The sequence below is a fragment of the Gobius niger genome (genome assembly GCF_951799975.1).
Source record: "Gobius niger genome assembly, chromosome: 12".
In the NCBI taxonomy this organism is placed as follows: Eukaryota; Metazoa; Chordata; class Actinopteri; order Gobiiformes; family Gobiidae; genus Gobius; species Gobius niger.
This window is the reverse complement of record NC_136863.1, coordinates 9,186,841-9,205,661: the sequence shown is the minus strand read 5'-3', so window position 1 is coordinate 9,205,661 and position 18,821 is coordinate 9,186,841. Positions and strand designations below refer to the sequence as shown.

The following is an 18,821-nucleotide window of genomic DNA, read 5'->3' as shown; positions in this document are numbered from 1 at the left end:
ACTGCAGCTGTCTCCATAGTAACAGCAAGCTGGAACTAGTTTCAGGTAGAACAGCTCCTGCCCAGGACTTGATAAAAAGCAACCAGGCCCAAATAGTTGAAGGCTGTGGGACAATGGGCTGTGCATTACACAATTTGAATGCACTTTGCAGAGGAACACCACTCCGCTCCTCGTCGTTTAATCCTAACATGTACAACACTGAAATTTGTAGAAATCTGTGTATTTTGGGCTATAATCGTGTTCCTTTGTGTTTTGACAATGAAGAAAATCGACCCTTGATGACAAAACTTGCCTACCCCTGTAATAGTGGCATGAGATTGTTGCTTCACTGAGATTACAGTGGTGTAATACATTCAGAATACCTGAATGTCTGCAGTTCAAATTAGCATTCATTCAATACAGTAATGTTAACATTTAATTAAATTAATGGCCTCTGTTACAGAAATATTAACTGTGGTGTGCTATGCATTTGAATGTATGAATGAAAGCCAATATTAATAATTTCAAGGATGTCGTCAGATGTCTGAATTGAAACATATTTTATTAAGTTATTCATATTTAATTTTTAACAACCCTTTGTGCTGTAAATAAATCTTTTTTTTTTAACTTCAGTGGTCTGTGTCGTGCTCAGAGGAAGTCCATCTCGGGGCTGAGGCTCAGGTTTTGGTGGTGGCTGAGGGCGGCTTTGATCTCTGGGTCCAGTTCTGCACAGAGCTCCTGCAGCTGAGGACGGGCCACAGTGAGAGAGGCACAGAGCAGTGGAAATAGTTATTATCACCACTAAATGCCTTACCTGTTTGCACTGCGAGGAGGAAAGTGCTGAGCCTGACACTTGAGAAATACATCTTAGCAACAGCTTTTTACTTTGGACCACAGTTTGGGATGGCTCCACCTAAGATAGACGTTTACTGTTTAGTTTGCAATTTACTTCTGTGCAAGAGTGACTAACGACTGAGTAACCTGATCGGAGCTTTGTTTCGGGGTGTGTCCATCTATAAAGAGCTGCAGCAGGCTGACGTAACAGAGCACAGCCGTGAGGATGAAGCCTGGACAACGTGCTGCTGTGTGCAAGAACTCCGGGCTCTGCTGACACATCAGGCTACATAGAAATTTAAGAAAAGCAAACGTGGAATCATAAATACAACAGGGTTTATACAGCCAGCAGCAAGTACAAATTTATGCTTTTTGATGCCCAAATAGTATATTTTTATATACAAATATAGCCTCATTTCCTTTGAGATTTGCACTTCCCATCAAACAGGGATGATGATCCCTGTTCAAAAATGGGCCACTTTTGAACAAAGAGTTGCGTACAATTGAATTGAATCTAAGCAGTAAAATTTGGGGAAATGATTAAATTAAATTAAATGCCTTTTAGTTTACCTGGGACAGTCCCAGTTTTAAGCCCCATGTCCCATGTCCCAGTTGATTTCTCCAAAACCATTGATTTGTCCCAGATTTACACAAGCTCTGTCCCAGGTGTCCCGTTTTTTCATACGAATCAAGCCTAAAGGAGCTTTTTTCAGTTGAAACATTTTGCCATGTGTGCGTAAAACACATTTTTATCATGACTGAACTAAAAAGTCTATCACCTCCATGTTGATTGTCATAGCCTATTGTCAATAGAAAGGACCAAACAATATATATATATTAATATATATGAGGAATATTACCTGTAAAAAGCCCATGGCATGAGTCTATTCAATTCATCTGGCGTCATCGTGGCAACAGGCTGGTAAACGCCTCGCTCTGATCATGAGACAAAAACAAATGACTATGGACTATTGGATTATTGTACTTTTAGATAAAGTACAGTAAAATGTGAAAATACCAGTAGATTTGAAAATGCTCAGCCAATCCGCAGAGTAAACCAGCTCACTGAGGAGAGCAGAGCACGTCCCAACTGTACGTTTGCGGTTTTCCTGAGAAGGTAAAAATTACAATATTTCACAACTGTCTTATTAACTGGAAGAGTTAACGTGTATTCTCTTGAAATATTTTCAAAAAAAGAATGATAAAAAAAATCATTCAGGACTAAAACAAGTTGCATGCATGCTAAATAGCTGTAAATTGAGACATAAACCATAAACCATAAATAAAGATATTTTCTGAGTAAAAAAGCCCATGTGTATAGAAACAATTGCTATGATTGGTAGACTTGATATGACAAAACAGCAAATTCATGAAGTACCTCAGGATGCAGCAGAGATGACAGGTAGCGGTTGACACACAAAGAAAGAAGAAACACCAAAACCTGAGAGACAAACAAAATAAAAATCACAAAATGTAACTGACATTAAAAGACTATTGACTAACCCTCCTAACTTTCTTGTCAAAGTAGATTTTCTGCATGCATTTTACGAACATGAAACAAAAATGACCCACCTCTGAAGTTTTCTGCTCTCGCCGCAGCACTGAAATATAGCTATCATCGACGTGTTCACAGTCCTGCAACGCCCGGTACAAACATGCCGCCAGCAGCAGGGCGGGGGCCGAGGGTGGGGGTCCAACTTGACCACATAGAACCCTGAAAGAGGAGCAAGACGTCGCTGCTTAAGAAGAGGAGGGAATTACTCAGACAGATAATGACAAACATTCACCTGTGAGCCCATTGGTGGCCTTCAGACAGCAACATCAGCTGCTCTGGGAGCGATGCTTCATCACATGACCTCCTCCACAGCGACTGCAGGATCGTAGACATGTGCTCCCACCAGAACTACACACACAAACATATCAGCAACTTAGGTTTACATCTGGCCATTCTGTATATGTTTGCTCTTGGGTTTTGGAAAATGGGGAACCTATTTTAAGATTTTCAATTATGTGAACAGACAACTATTCTTGAGGGGTAGGGCCATAGAAGTTATTATGAACTTCATCCTCCTCCCTTTGAGCAGCACTGCACTAAATATTTCTGCTGTTTTAAATATCTTCTGTTATTGATATGTATACTATACCTGCATGCATCTTGTTATGTTGCTCAAATAAACTAAACTCATGAAATAAAGTGAGAAAATTACATGACAGAAATAAATAAAAAATGTAATCTGACATGTGAGGCGGTTTACAAACACGTTACAATGGTCTTGAATATGTGTCAATACATTTTTACTAAGGCTGTTGGTGTTAACATCTATCTGAAAACTAGAATATGTTTCTGAATGTACTGCACCACAGTTGAGACGAGGAGCAGAGGGCAGTGTAGGCTGATCCGAGACCAGGCTGTGTTGAACTCTCCTGCCGGACGCCCACAGCGTGCACTCGCACTCAACACTCCCTGCAAAACACAGACAAAATTAGTTATTTTCCTTTATATACTGTGTACAATTAGTGCTCGTGTTCCTAAACATGACAAGATTCTTTAGGAAAAATATATGCTATTATAATCTGCTGCACTCCTCTTACTTTAACAAAATGTGTAGTTGCGTGACAGGGCAGCAGGTTGGCTGCACAACACACTGCTCTCTGGAAAAAGAGAAATGAGTCAAACCAACAGCATATTTTGGGAACAGAGGCCTATATGGACAAACCTGGTGCTGGTTGATGTGTTCTATTAGAAGGCTACAGTCCACAGTGGATCTTCCCGCTTGGTGTGTCACAGGAATGAACAGCTCTGCAGGGAGGGCCAGCATCACTCTGCCACAACCAATACGACAAAGTCAGGTATTGCGTTTTTTCCCAACACATCCAGTTTTAATGTACATTTTACAGAAACACACACAGAAAAATCCCCAAACTGTGTCAAAACAAGACCAAATTATGACTGAAAGGTGAAATGGACAATTATGACCAAAACTACTAATTTCTAAGTGACCATGCATTTGTGTTTAGGTTGTGCTGTATATTTCTCAATCAGAAGACCTCAGTAATTTTGCAATACAATGTGGCTTCTTGTGATACGGAAAATTAATCACCTAATATTGAAATTTGGCAATACATTTTATTGTGGAGCCTTAGTGAGGAAGTAAATGCCCGATTACTTGACTTAGAAACATTCTCCATGAGATTGTCAAACCTGTTCCATGAGTTCATAGTTCGCCGCAGGGTTAGCTCTGAGCCGATGCTGGAAGAGTCTGCTGAGACGGAGGACAACCTCTGGGTGAGCAGCTCCAAAAGGCAGGGGCCCAAACTGGCTCCATGAGAGGCCCCAGAACGCTCAGCTAGGGACAGCTCATACACACACTCCTGAGAACACACCTCACTGTTAATAATGTTCACCTCACACCTTTTTCATGAGGAGTCAGAACTTCTGCACAGATAGTAACCAGTTCACTACCTATCACTAAAATGTTGGTTCTTACACATGAACTCTTAAAAACAAGCACCTGAAGCCTGGATAAGACGTCCGGAAGACAAGACTCTGGTCCTTTATTATTTTCTCCTTTGTTCACCTCACTGTACAACGGAACAGAGAAACCTTTAATCTACATTACAAGAAAAGTCATGTTCCAGAAATTAAATAGCAATCTGACCAAAAATGCTATGTATAGAAATAAATACATTTCACTGAGGCGAGCAGGCCTTTATAATATAATTTTTGCTGAAGCCAACAAAGCTTCCAACCGCCCCCTCAAAAAATGCCACAAACCTGTTTTCCAGGATTGCGTTGATCAGCCGGCAGCAGAGCGTCCTCATGTCTCCTCCACAGCCCCCCTCCTGTTCGGGCCGGGGTAGGAACAGTTCCATGCAGGCCCATTGATGGTACTCCTGCCTTCGCACACAGAGACCATTTCAGCACGAATGTGGAGAATTTAGAAATATTTTTAGGACTCACCTTTCAGGATCAGACAAGGCGTCTTCACCTCTGCAAACTTGGAGCTCATTGTGTAGCCATTCTGAGAACGAAAGCTGAGAAAACAATTACAATAACGGTTAAATAGACTAGTTGTTTAAGGAGTCAATTTTTTATGAATCTGGTGAAATCAATGAGAAGAAACCATTTAATACAGTATGTGCTACCTGATACTGTGGTTTGCGTTGCAGGGACTGAAAGGCAGGATTACTCCATAGACTCAGAGCAGACTTTGTCCAGGACTGGCTGTCGTCTGTGGCGCTTTTCCACGTGACAGCGACATCACCTACAGGACCATCATGGAGAAATGCCCGGGCTCGAGGAAGCAACCGCGGAATGAGGTAGAGAAGCTGAAAACAAATCAGGAAATAAAATACTGTTTACAGTATTTATTTCAGGGGTCACCAACCTTATTCTTAATCACACTCTACACAAATAGTCCATTCTGGAAGCTCTTTAGCCTCCACTCTTGTGAGAAAACTGAATGGAAAATTTGACTACTCAAACCACAATGGGTTTTGAGGTGACGTCAGACTGCCAGACTGAATCTACATATACAAATAACAAACATAAAAGTAAGTACCATCTTGTAAACACTGCAGGGAATGAGCTGGTCTAGACTCAAGTCTCCTCTGCGCAGGCCGTAGCACACAGCCACCACACAAAACCTGAGACAGAAGATAAACTTTTTGATGGCTGTAGAGTTGTCCTTCGAGTCATTGTGAGAGGGGATAATGCTAAATGGTCAACTCGGGAGGCATAGTCTCCTATAAAAACTTGAGATATCATGACACAAATTAGGGTTAGGAACAGGGATAAGGTTTGAGGTTAGGAATAGGGTTAGGGTGATTTCAGACAAACCAACTACATCTATCCAAAATCACAGCAGACCGTCCCTCCTGAGCAGACTATCTAGCGCTAACCTTCTTTGAGTGCAGACTGACCTGACACAGAAGAGCATGTGGGTGCGGGTGTGGCATCTGAACGCAGAGCACAGAGCCTCGGTCACACACACAGGACTCGACGCAGCAGGCTGCAGCTCCACCAGAGGACTGAGGCTACAGGATGAGTGCAGCTGCACCATGAGCACCGACAGTCCCAGCACATGAGCAGCACTCAACGAGGACGCCTTTATAACACAAGGGAAATGTTAGTCATCAGTTTACAGGCATAGAACAGGAAATTATTAACGCAATTTGAATAATTCCACCGAACCTGGTTATGAAAGAGATCCCACAGTCTGTGTAAGAGGCTGGAAAACACTTGTCTGTTTTCAGTCAGCGCCATCACAAACCTGGAAGCCCATGAAATCGGTCTGAAACAGAGGTTTAGATAGCAGTCATACATCAAACAACTTGGTTGACGCTAACTGATAAAAGAAAAAAAGAAAGAATTTGTTGCCAATGCAATGAAAAAAAAAAAACATGAAACAGAAATGAGGCTTGCTGTTTTTGAAACTATTAATAAAAAATCATCTTAGCCTTTGGGGCTTCTCTGCTTTTTTATTGTACACGTTTTGTGTCCTGAAGCACCAGATAAGGATTGTTTAATGCAGATGCTCAGGATTTTATCTAACCGATAATGTTGAATGAATGAATTAATAACTTTATTGTCATAATACAAATGTACAACAAAATTGCACAGATCAGATGTTGGATGGAGGTAAGGGAAACAGGAATATGCAAACTCCATCAGGTCAATCAGGTCTCACAGCTTGACATCCTCCATGATGTTACATGATGAAATGCTCCCAGCTTTTAAGACCGGGTACCGAGACTGCTACCTATTGTTTTGGTAAATGTACTTAAAGTTGATGAAGATGTAGTGAAAACCCCACATTTGAATCAAGCCTTACTTTATGGGTGGTTCAGCTCTAGATGTGTCTAAAACACACTGGCAGAAGCTCCTCAGGATCATACCGGCCACCTTAACATCAGAAACAGATTTTAATGCATCATGTCAGGCTTCAATGAACGCAATAAGACAATGCTACGTAGACAAGTGCTGATGATTATACAAACAGACCTGTACATGGAGGTCAGGGGGCGGGGTATCTGTCTGTAGCTGGACCACTGCAGTCTTTTGAGACACTGGTGGACAGAGGACACTCAGGGTGTGGGACATCCTGGACACCTGCGCAAACAGCTCTGAGGATAATATCAAAACCATTAAACCAATGCATTGTTTCCTAATATTTTCTTAATGTAGTGTTTTCTGTGTGTGTCGTGAGAACTTGCCATTGTATTCAGTAGTAACATATTGTGATGAATGTGGTGCCTACCTCTCTCGTCTCCCCTAAGTGCCAACTCTCTGAAAGTGTCGAGCTGAAGTCTGAGGACATCCACAGGACTGTCGTGAGGATCTGTAACTACAGCAGCATCATACGTGAGGTTAATGCTACAGACCAAACACAAGAATCAAAGTGTTGTGTACCAGCATCTGTCTGCTTCTCTTTCTGACAGGACGCCACATATGAGGAGTACTGTGCGGCTGGGATCTTATCTGCTCTGAAGTCAAGAAAAACTCAGATTATAAAGCAGCAACACATTCAATTTAACAGTATATGGTAAAGAAAAAAAAGCTTTTACTTTTTCAGAGCTTCAATGAATTTCATGCGAGCATCAGCTTTGACAGGAAGCTGTAGCAAGACGGGAAGAAGCACACTTAATTTTTTGCCTTCTAATAGTGCTATTTAATGTTATGTTGTATTCTCAGGATTAAAAACTAAATTTGTATAGAATTTAATACAGCTACAACAATGTGCAAATGAAAACAAAGAGAATCAGAAATGTAGCAGCGTACTGACCGCTCTTGGAGCCAGCAGAGCAGGGAGAAACCGGGTCAGGAAATATGGACGTCTGAAAATACTGTCACAGAACATTCACAAGTTAGATAAAAGCTGAGGCAGGACAACAGCAATTAAGACAATTTAGGCACATATTATCCGTGCGTGTCATTATTTATTTCAGCAATAGTTTTTTCTCCTCTAGTTTTACCTGGCTTCCATGACTGTGGCCGAGATCCTCCCTGTGCTTTCAAACAGAGACACAGCCTTTTCCACGTCCTGGGCCTCTTGACACTGCGACTGAATACACAACACATGACTAGAAATGCTAGAACTACAACTCCAACACCAGAAATTTAGTTGTTTAGTCCAGTTTATTACCTGTTCTGCTGGTGCTGCAGATACGTCCTCATACAGACCCATATCCTCCAATGACTCCTGCACATACACAGAGCAACACATTTATTTGATTTCAAGGTGTAGTTTAGTTTTTTTTCCAGAATACTTATTTCATGACAAAACACCCATCGATGCAACTCGATATGAAGTAACAATGTTCAAATCAAATGCTGGTTTTATTGAGAACAATTGTAATGTTGAACTATTGACAGAAACACATAAATTCACACGATGCAGGACATTTTGCTCATGAGAACAAAAGTTCATGTTATTAAATCAGAAAGCAGAGTCCCACTCTTGCCAGAACCAATCGCCGTTTGTAATAAACATAAAAGGACACACACTCAGTCATGACCTAATAATCCCAGGACATTCCTGAATAAATCCTAATTCATGCCAGTGCAAGTCTCCATTAAACTCTGACTGAATTCGGGATATTCCGAGCTTGACATATGATACTGTATATTCACAAACTTTTTTCAAGCAGCTTAAAGCGGTTGAGGCAGTTAAAAGTTGAGTTGTGATTGCAGTACCTTTAATAAACCATTAAGAGCAAATGCTACGTAAATTGCCTTTAAAACTATGTAAAAAAAAAAAGTGCTATAGGCTTGTTTTGCTTTATAATGCTTACTTTAAGGTCCGCCAGTCTGGTTTTGGCCAAGGACACATACTCCAGGAGGAGACCGCGGTGCTTCACTGGAACAAATGGAGGATGGAGGATATGAACCTGCAAAGTCAACATTGGAGAGAACTTGTCATGAGAAAGTGTCAAACATAAACCTTAAATAAAAATAAAACAAGCCAAGCAAAGACATAACAGCAATGTTGTATGTGTAAAGGACTAGGAGGCACCTTGAGGTACTGAGGGGGTTCAAAAGGCACCAGGTCAGACAGGAACTTCAGCAGGAACACCAGAGCTTTCTTACTGGCTGCGTGGGGGCTACTGCTACCACCAAAACACTTCTGAAAGAAAGACAGAGCACCAGTTACAGAATTTACTGAATCTAGATGTGGAAAAAGTCTCAACACTGGCCTGTCACGTCATTTTCTTTCTAGACTTTAAAGACGGAGTTGGATTTTCGGTAGAAACCTTTATACACTTTCTTAAAGCCATATTGCGTTTCACCCAATAGGAATAATTTAAGTCTGTACTTGACTCTTTTGATGGTGTTTTTAACAAATACACCTCCAAACATGTGTGGGCCTCTCCTGAGACCTGACTCATGAATTTGCTGGAAGCAGGATATCACCAGCTTGTCTCCATGAAGTACTTTGCCAGTCTCAGCCAAAAGTTTGATTTTGATAACCCACGAGGAAAAAAAAGGTGTTTGGCTGAAGATTAGGAGTATGTTTGGTATTGCAGGCATGGTGGTGACTGATCAGTGTCTTATAAACAGTTTCTTTGCTGTAGTAACGTAGCATTTAACCTGGAATGGACCGCACTGTGGCTTTAAGATGCAGGGAGCCAATCAAAAAGGCATGAATCATCCTGTGAATCTAAATATTTGCATTCTATACTATACACTATACATTCTATACTTCTTCCATAAAAATCAAGAAACAAATGCTTAGTAAAGGCATGACTTCAAGTGAACACACTGTGCTGCATTTGTTTTTGTCTTGTTTGTTTAGCTGCTCTGTGGGAGGAGTATCAGCCTCCACTTGACCTCCAAAGGAATAGATACCTTGAACCAGTCCGTGTAGGAGGGAAAGACAGCAGGTCCCTCTAGTGCTCCTTGGCGTGCCAACAAAAACGCGGTTATGACGCTCTCGATATCATAACTTTGAAAAGCAGTGCTCAGCAAAATGTTCAGCAGCTCTGACAGAAACACAAGCAGTTTCATGAGGACATAAAGCAACTGTACAGTGTGCAGTGGGTTCAGGAAGTGTACACACTCCTCTATTTATATTTGACACTGAAGATTTGAATCTCCAGGATGTGTACTCTTGTTTATCCAAATCGTGACAAAATTAGTATTGATTATGCCGTCAACAATGGCATTAAATTTTGTCTTTTATATATATTATTGTACAGAAATTACTTTAAGATGTTTTCCAATTCAAAATATAATCTCAGTATCAGGCAGTTTAGTAACAATACAGAAATAAGTTAAAGTGGTGTGCAAACTTTCTGAACCCCCTGCAGGCGTCGATGGAGTGGATCAGGCCTCACCTGCTAGACTGGTTTGGGCAGAGGGGTTATACACCAGTACAGTGGACAGGAAGCTCAGCACATGTCTCCAGTTGACTTCATGAGTGGACAAAATCTGCTGCAGGTCAACAAAGAGCTGCTGCATGCTGGACACCACAGTCAGCTACAGAGTGGAAAAGGCCACATAAACATACTTGTGTTGCCGCATACACAGCCTCCATTGTCTCTAAGCTTCTTTTCAAGATCCTCCTGAAATCGTACGCATCCAGAAAATGCTTTCCTCAATCCTTTCAAATTTAAAACACTCTCCATATCTTCACTACAGCCAAATGGGCTGCACAGACTTTTAAGAGGTGAAGGGTGGGAAGGGCTTGACCAAAGAGTGAAACTACTTGATATTTTGTCTCAGATCAATATTGAACTTTCTAACCAACAGTGTAATAGTGATTTCATTGTTTTTTATATTACCAAATACCTGCAAAATGCTCCTACCAACTATAGTCATCAAAGTAGACACCTCTTACAAATCTAACATACAGTATTTTATAGCACCTAATGCTATAAAACATCAACATCTGTCACAAGGTACAAACGTGAAAAAAAACAACCTAACCATACCTGACAAAAAAGGTTTGTGAGCAGTGGGTTGGTTTTAGCAAACGTCCACTCGTTCTGCAGAGTTATGGCCGATGACACTGGAGAAATGCAGAGAAATCTTTCAAACTGAGAGATTTTGATTTTATTGAATGTGAGGTTTTCTACCTGTGAGCCGGGGCTTGAAGGTGAGAGTCTTGGTGAGGCAGTGAGTGAAGAATCGCTGAAGTGCTTCGGGTGACACCAGAGTTCCACACAGAGTAGTGTCCAACAACTCAAGCCTGAACCAAAAAGGAGGAATAAGAAGTAAGGGTGAGATTAAACACGATCTAATACTGTAATATAACATCCATACTAACAACCTAAAGCAGTGGTTCTCAACTGGACCCACCTTCAACTATGACAAACAGCAACTCAAATAGAAATAATTTATTCAGAGTTATGTTGATTCAAACACTGAGAACTCTAAAACTAAAAATGGTTTCATGACCCACTTTTAGGTCCCAACTGACCAGTTGAAAAACACCGGCCTAATATACCGTATACATAGTGATATGAGGTCATGAATGTAAATTGTTTGATATCCATGTACCATGTCTGTGCTCCTGCTCCAGTCAGTGAAGACGACTCATTTTGCTCAATAGTCTCCAGAAGCCCTAAAAACACACAAATAAATAATAACTTTAAAATACTAAAATGACTGAAAAAGAGTAAGTGAAGATATTAAGTTGTTTACTGTGTATGAACTCACAGAAGAGCATGTGGTCTAGGATGGAGCAGCAGAGTCCAGACAGCCTCTTGTTCTGTGGCACATCCTCCAGACTGAGATCAAAACCAGCCCCCACCAGGACCTGGAGCACCACTGAAATAAACAAATATCCAGTCCAGTTGCTCCATCTATGTAATTTGAGAATAATGTCAGAGTGGACATACGCTTCAGCACGCTTCGCTGGTCACATTTGGCCTCAGATTCACTCGAAGTCCAGCTGCAAAGAGCCTTGAGCTCTGACACGAGCCACGGCCTCACTCCATGGCTGCAATTACAAGCAATATAATAGCAGGTCACAATCTACACAAGTTCTGTAGCCCAGGAGCAAATATAAAAAGCACACTTGATGTATTATTATTGAAATTATATATTTATTCTTTATCAAAAATTTAACCACAGCTGTCACACACAACAACTGCAAGAACTGTAGGAATATTTAGAACCAAAAATTGGTAAACACATCCCAGCCAGTTCTCGCATACATTTTCAGTGATAAACAAACATGTTAAGATATTCCCTAAAAGAGACAGCAAATAATCCCTACCTTTCCAAAATGTACTGGAGAGAGATAATGTTGTAAGAATGAAGATGGAAAGCTACTTCCAACTTTGGGAATGCCTGTGAACACAATGATTTAACCTTTACAATGATTATTATGTATCTTATTTTTGCCATTGCTGAGCTTGGCACTTACCTCATCTCTGCTGAGCTCCTTCCAAAGCAGTTCGGGACATAGCGCCCCCTGAGACAACAGCTCACGGCAGGACTCCAGCAGGACACACAGCTGGGCCTGCGCCAGACATAGACAATTATTATTATTATCCTAACATATAATACCTCAAACTTAATCTGCGGCTTTCTGTAAATTTGTATTTTATCAACACCAAAACTGAAAGAATTTGCTTGCTCATTTCAATAACATCTATCCTTTACTTTTAGATTGTAGAAAGGTACTTTATTATCTAACTAGAACCAGAAAATATAACCATATAGGTCCAGGGCTCAGGTCTCTGCATTGGCTTCCTGTTGTTCTGAAATGTGGACTTTAAAAAAATCTGTGCTCTTCTTCTGCTCAAGTCTCTCCATGGCCTAGAGCCAAAGTACATATTTGACATGTTAGTGCCATATGAAGCATCCGAGGCTCTCCTGCTGGTGCCCAGAATCAGGACTAAACCTGGTGAGTTTGTTTTATGCAGCTAAGATCAGGAACGTCCTGTACTGAATTGGTTGAGATTAAAACTTAAAACAAAAGGTCTATGATTGAAAAGTCGCTCACACACACTTTACTTTAAGAGCAGCCTTGTTTACAAAGTTATCCTAACAGACACACTTACTCTACAAGCAGCTGGAAGTAATTCACTGTTTGAGTCTGCAGTTAACTCTTTCATTCTTCGCACAAGCACTGCCACGGTTACAGTTGTCAAAGAGACACCGCGGTGCTCAGCTTCACGCTTCAGCTCACTCACTGTGCGTACACAAAAATCACATTCATTTGCGATATTGATCAAAGAAACAATAATTACAGGATTGTGAACCTACGTAGAAGAGAAGGAATGAGCTGACATTGTGCTGAGCTGCTTGGGGTGTTTGAAATCTGGAAGACACGAAAGGTATTCAATGCAACAAATAAAAATAACCTTGTGGCAACCAGAATATGGCACGTAGTAATAGAAGTTGGATTAATGTGTGAAATGACATTGGATGAGACCTCGGTGAGCAGATCCTCCACTCTCTGGTTCTGCTGCAGAAGTCTCAGAGCAGCTTCCTGCAAAGAAGGGCCATGCTTCGCTTTCTTCAGCACACGACCCGCTGCAGATGACATGACATGTTATCCATATTTATCCATGCAAGTAAGCAGCAGGGTCATTCCACATGGATGCTACAAATGCCCCCCAACTAAACAACCATAAGAGAAAGAAAGGAGCCATGCATGATTGAACTGGTATCTTCTTACAGTATGATGGGGTTGTTTATAGGGCAGGGTTGTTGTGGCATTTGCAATTCCCTTAAGCCATATTGGTCACTGAGCATTTCAGTGTAAACTATCAGCATATGGCCTGTCAATCTATATTATTTCTACCATTACTAATTGGATACTAAAGAAATCACGCACACTGTGATAACAATTCTCAGTAAATGGGCTACAAGGTCGACCACATTTGGGCTTTCAAATTCCTAATAGTTTAGGCATCAATCTAAAACAGATTTAAGGTAATCTGATCTGATAAATCGATATCTTTCCCGCTGTCATTGATATTGTTTTGACTCTCCATCTGTCAACACTGTGTCTCACTCACCAAATAAACTGGACACGGACCTCTTCTTCTGTGACATCAAACTACACGAGGCACTGGATGTGAACGCCATAGTGACACGGGACAAAGATGCAGCCTTTGCTTATAATTACACAACATTAAAACCTCTTGTTTGCTTCCATTTGTGCTGTAGACTGGCGGGCATCAGACAAGTTTTGTTCTTCATCTACTGCGATCAGCTAAGGGCGCAATACTGCCCCCTACAGCTTCGGCAGAGATCAACTTGTACCACTGCAGGAGTCAGCAACCTTTAGTAACATATTTACTTTGGATATGAGGACAGAACCAGGACTAAACCAATACTAAGACATGTATTCAAAATTTGACCTGGACTAAAGCAAACAAAAATAGTAAAGAACCAGAAATTTATAACATCTTACATATATTTATCTTAGTACAACAGCCAGTCAGCCTCTACCTGTATGTTTTGGGTTTACGGTCTCATCCAAGGAGCTTTGGTTGGATGGTAGGTCAGAAAACTGGAATATGTGCCATAGATAGCCTTCCCTGTTATCTACAGTAAAGACAGTTTTGGAACATATCCTTGAAAGACTTACAACTGAGCCTTACCTGCGTCCCAGATATCATACATGATACATGATACATAAGGCCACGTGAGACGTCAGTGTCTTCAAGTCTGCCACTTCTGCCAAGTCTGCCACTTCTGCCACTTCAGTGCCACAGCACTGTGGATTCTCGGGATCTTCACATTTTTTGCGGATAGGTGCCAGGAAGAGGGAAAAAACTTTTGTGTTCACATGGTTCACACCCAGTTGCTTCTCTAATAAAATACAATAGAATTACAAACTCATGTGCTGTGTCCTCGAACCACTTGCAAAGAACTCATGCACAGCACTTATGGATATTACTGCTGCTGTGTTTTACGACTACATTTGTTTGCTTCACTTATAAGATCAATGTGCCAATCCGAGGCAATTGACTTTTTTCCCCTATGCAAAGTTGAATACATTATATTACAATGTTTACATGCAATCGGCTGAATCAAATTGTGTCAAGTCTCCCTGTGCTTTTTTTTAACATGGCAAAAGGGGTCATGTGTTCCCTCATTTTTCAGCTCAGGACCCCCACCTTTTTATTAGTTTATATGAATTTACATTATTTAGTTATTTGTCAATTCACAAATATAAGCCGTTATCAACGAAGAACTATAATATACCATCACCATTTTTCTTTTCTACATCTTGAAATCTTGAGACCTCCGGGTCGGTGCTCGGGACTTCCCGAGGGGTCCCAAACCCCAATAAAAGAACCACTACTCTCAAAAGTGTTCTGCCCCTCTGTTAATATGTTATGTGTGTGAATTATGGTCGATATAAAAATGCTACTGAGCAAATTGAACTAACATTATAAGCTTTATTTATAATAAGATATATATATATATAAAAATGACCTCTCATAGCCATCATGACGAATGCTGTGGAACTCCTTTGTGAAACAGGATTAGTCTAAGGTTACTTGATATGTCCGTTTACCCAGTGCTTTCCTTCTGTGCTAAACAAAGAAAGTAAAAGTACATAACCTACATACAAACAAAAGGTTGTTGTACAATGTGTTGACTTTCAGCAGTAAATACACAATGGCAGTTTATATAAGTGATCTGGATAAATACACAGCTTCATAACTCAACAACACAAAAAGAAGATAGAGAGACAGCCACATACTGATGTCACAAGCTTTTTATATTTTTTGTAATCCTCCAAGTTCAAGTACAAGGATTCACAACACAGCAATACACCACTGTCCACTTAAATGTCCGCCCAGTGTAAGACACATTGATTGCCGTAAACATGGTACAAAACACTGGTACAAAAGTAATTTGGTAGAAAAATATCTCTTACAAGTAGCTGAATATTTACTCCAGGTCCTCAAGAAGAATTCCTTTTAAAATGACATGTAAAACCATCACAAAAGGTCTTGTAAATTTAAAGGCCTTTGGTTTTTATGAAAAATATCAAACAAGACAGGAGCAAAGTAAAACTGCTCCGCATTCAACAGTAAAGACGGCACAAGTCTCTGGAGCAACACAAACACAGCTGCAGCAACAATCAGGCGTCGCACTGAGGGGCCGGGGGACACAGGCGATTTCGGGCCAGATAAACCAGCACCATCAGCAACATCTCTGACGTACTGCTCAGGGCCACAATGAACGGAGCTTGGGACGCAAAATCGGCCTCTGTGCGGCGGAAGGACAGCTGCATGACAGCCAGGGCTAGCAGGCTGTTCTGGACGCCCACCTCAATACTCACTGTCTTCCTCTGAGGCAGGTCAAGTCGTGCCAAGCGGGCCAGCAGTGCCCCTACTGCCAGGCCCAGCAACGGCACTGTGACCCCAACCACCACGATATGGGGCCACACATTGGCTAGGATGGATGCTCCCATCTGGTATGCCATAAAGACGCCTCCCACCATGAGCAGCACACTCAGAGGCCGAATGAGCAGCAGCAAGAGGCGTGTGAGGCCCGGCAGACGCAGTTTGATAAGAACACCCAGAGAGATAGGAATGGCAATGAACAGGAGAGTACCTAGGATTTTTACAAATGGCACATGAAGAGCTGCATGGACCCCCAACAGCCGTCCATATAGGGCAGAGGACAAGGGCATAGCCCCCACCGCTACCACTGTGGACACAAGTGTCATGGAAATGGCCAGGGTCACATCACCCCCCAGCAATAGGCTATACAGGTAACCCCCTCCACCGCCAGGGGCAGAGCAGGTAATGACCAGCCCAAGGGCCAGGGCTTTGGGCAGACGGGCGAGCTGTGACACACAGTAGCCGTACAATGGCATAATCAAGAACTGTCCCACAGCCCCCAACAGCAGTGGCGTGGGCCTCTTCAGCAACCTCCGCAGAACCTCCCCTTCCACCTTACAACCAAAGGCACACTTGTTGACAAAGATGATAGGCAGCAAGGCGAATAGGACAGGGTGCTCAGAAAAATGGGAAAGACCTCCTGATCGAATGAGGCGGGAGGCCGGGTCGTCACTCCATGGCTCTACTTTAATGGAGTAGTCAGTCCTCTCATATACAAGTACTGGAGCAGAGTCCTGCTGGAGCCTCAACAGTTGGATGTGCAGCCGAGCGAGGCCAGGGAAGCCTGAGCGGATACTGATGATGTAGCTCTGTTCTCCCACAGAGTGTCTGTTGAGGGACACATTCAGGATGGACAGCACCTCAGGATCCAGGGACTGCGCTTTTATGGTAGTCTTACAGCCATCCTGGCCCCTGGAACTACTGTTCGGGTACCGGGTGGAGACCACAATTACACCTATAGAGTTTTCAGGAAAGTCAAACTCCAATGAGGAGCCATCTCCAATTGTGAGGAAGGCCTCTTCTGCTTTCAGGTCGTTTATCTCCACATTCAGGTCTGTGTTGGTCCCCTCCACACGCCAGCTGATAAGAGATAATACATGTTACAACACAAGGGAAAATAGAAGCAAAGGGCTGCCCCAGATAAAGGCCTTTAGCTCAATTCTCACTGTAAACATTAACCTACTACATGGCCTATAAAAACATGACGAGTAAAACCTCAGTGGTTTTCCTCTGTTAAATGTCACATAGCATCTAGAGGTAGTAGGCCAAATAGGGCACGGGAAATCCCCGAATAAACAGACTGTTGCTGTTCACGCGTAACGCTACCAATCAGTATTTTCGACTTGGCTCTGCTCGTGATACGAATGTAGCCTATGATATACAACCACGAGTAAGAAAACATGAAAAAGGCCCACCGGCTGCTGTTGCCCGTGCTCTGCTCGTTGTTGCTGCCCACAATCCAGATGTTGTTGGTGGCCCACGCCCGCTCCGCTCCGCCGGTGAGAAGCACAAGACACGAACACAGCGCTAGGAGCGTCCCCATCATCGTGAGGCCCTGTGGACGGAGGGGCCCGAGACGCACGGTTCCCTCTCGTCTGCAGCCACCTCGCTTACACCGCCGCCCCTCGAAAACAACTCGGGAACATCTTCATTTTCTAGGATCAAACATTCGCACGGCGTTGGTAGCCGGCTTCCGTCCCCGTTTAGATCCCATTTTGTGGTGGCTGCCTTTATACCGGAACCTCCACATAGGCCCGCCCTGTAACTGTCACGCAGCCCCCACCGCAGGCTGCTGGGAACCCCGGTCCGCTCACTCACACGGGTCGGGGCTGCTCTCCCTGTCTGCTCCTGGAAGTAAAACTGATTTCCATGAACAAAAAAAAACACAGTCAAATGGTCGTTTCGTTGTCGCTTCCTACGGGAAAGCGTCGGTGCCACGGCTGCCTTTTGTGTGCGGCATCACTTCTGCTACAACGGCAAATTTCGACCTATTTAATACGTGCATTTCCGGTCCGGGAATGTCAAAATAAAACACAATTATAGATGTTTACATTTTTAGTTTATGACAGGTTATGCTTTTATAGCACTCAGTTTGTTTGATGGAATAATGTCTAAATTTGTGATATGCACATTTCAAAGTGAGGCACGTGTATACTATATATTTAAAGTGTATATGACAGGTTTTAATGCTTTTGAAAATATGGCTTATTTAGAAGGATAACATCAGTTCATAAGTTGCGTAATTATCATTTTATTTCAGCGATGCAGCCATTTTAATGAAGTGAAATGTTGGGCAGAAAGGTTTATAGTTGAATTGTTAAGCTGCTGACAGGAAGTGACATAGATAAAGGTAACGCTCCATAGCAGTTTGACTCCCTTTTCCCATTGACCTAAAGAGACTAGATGCAAGTTGGTCATTTTATACTCACTACCGCCACATCAGGTCTTACGTGTAACTGCAGTCTCTATATTAAGCTTTTTGAGTGACAATGCAGGATTTTAGAGGCAGTTGTGGTGAATAGATCTGGGCACATTCTACACTTTAGGACATGGCTGGAACATGTAGGGGGGTGACAATACTTAGTTGTAACATTTTTTAACTCTGTATAGTATCCAAATAAACTGTTTTTGCAATGTTGACAGTGTGTGGGAACAATTTTTTTTTTTTTGCTCATGTACGCTGG

General features: G+C 42.1%; 2 protein-coding genes across 2 annotated transcripts; both read right to left on the bottom strand.

Moving 5' to 3' along the window:
• Nucleotides 1-287: 287 nt before the first annotated feature.
• On the bottom strand, nt 288-14,023 carry fanca (FA complementation group A). Its single transcript, XM_079567335.1, has 42 exons — nt 13,789-14,023; nt 13,188-13,300; nt 13,031-13,085; nt 12,826-12,956; nt 12,186-12,281; nt 12,036-12,109; nt 11,656-11,756; nt 11,474-11,584; nt 11,315-11,378; nt 10,891-11,003; nt 10,747-10,823; nt 10,150-10,291; nt 9,662-9,795; nt 8,829-8,939; nt 8,608-8,703; nt 7,959-8,015; nt 7,789-7,877; nt 7,599-7,659; nt 7,381-7,430; nt 7,226-7,299; nt 7,074-7,160; nt 6,818-6,939; nt 6,648-6,718; nt 6,008-6,107; nt 5,737-5,921; nt 5,376-5,460; nt 4,960-5,142; nt 4,775-4,848; nt 4,589-4,711; nt 4,326-4,395; nt 4,016-4,185; nt 3,531-3,636; nt 3,406-3,465; nt 3,173-3,277; nt 2,601-2,716; nt 2,386-2,527; nt 2,192-2,254; nt 1,832-1,922; nt 1,674-1,749; nt 961-1,099; nt 794-892; nt 288-723 (listed from the first exon to the last, which is right to left on the bottom strand). The coding sequence occupies exons 1-42, from the start codon at nt 13,856-13,858 to the stop codon at nt 628-630; spliced, it is 4,182 nt and encodes a 1,393-aa protein (XP_079423461.1). The 5' UTR covers nt 13,859-14,023; the 3' UTR covers nt 288-627.
• Nucleotides 14,024-15,508: 1,485 nt separating this feature from the next.
• slc10a3 (solute carrier family 10 member 3) lies at nt 15,509-18,130 on the bottom strand. Its single transcript, XM_079568575.1, has 2 exons — nt 17,553-18,130; nt 15,509-17,217 (listed from the first exon to the last, which is right to left on the bottom strand). Exons 1-2 carry the CDS (start codon nt 17,681-17,683, stop codon nt 15,873-15,875), a joined length of 1,476 nt encoding a protein of 491 aa, XP_079424701.1. The 5' UTR covers nt 17,684-18,130; the 3' UTR covers nt 15,509-15,872.
• Nucleotides 18,131-18,821: the final 691 nt, after the last annotated feature.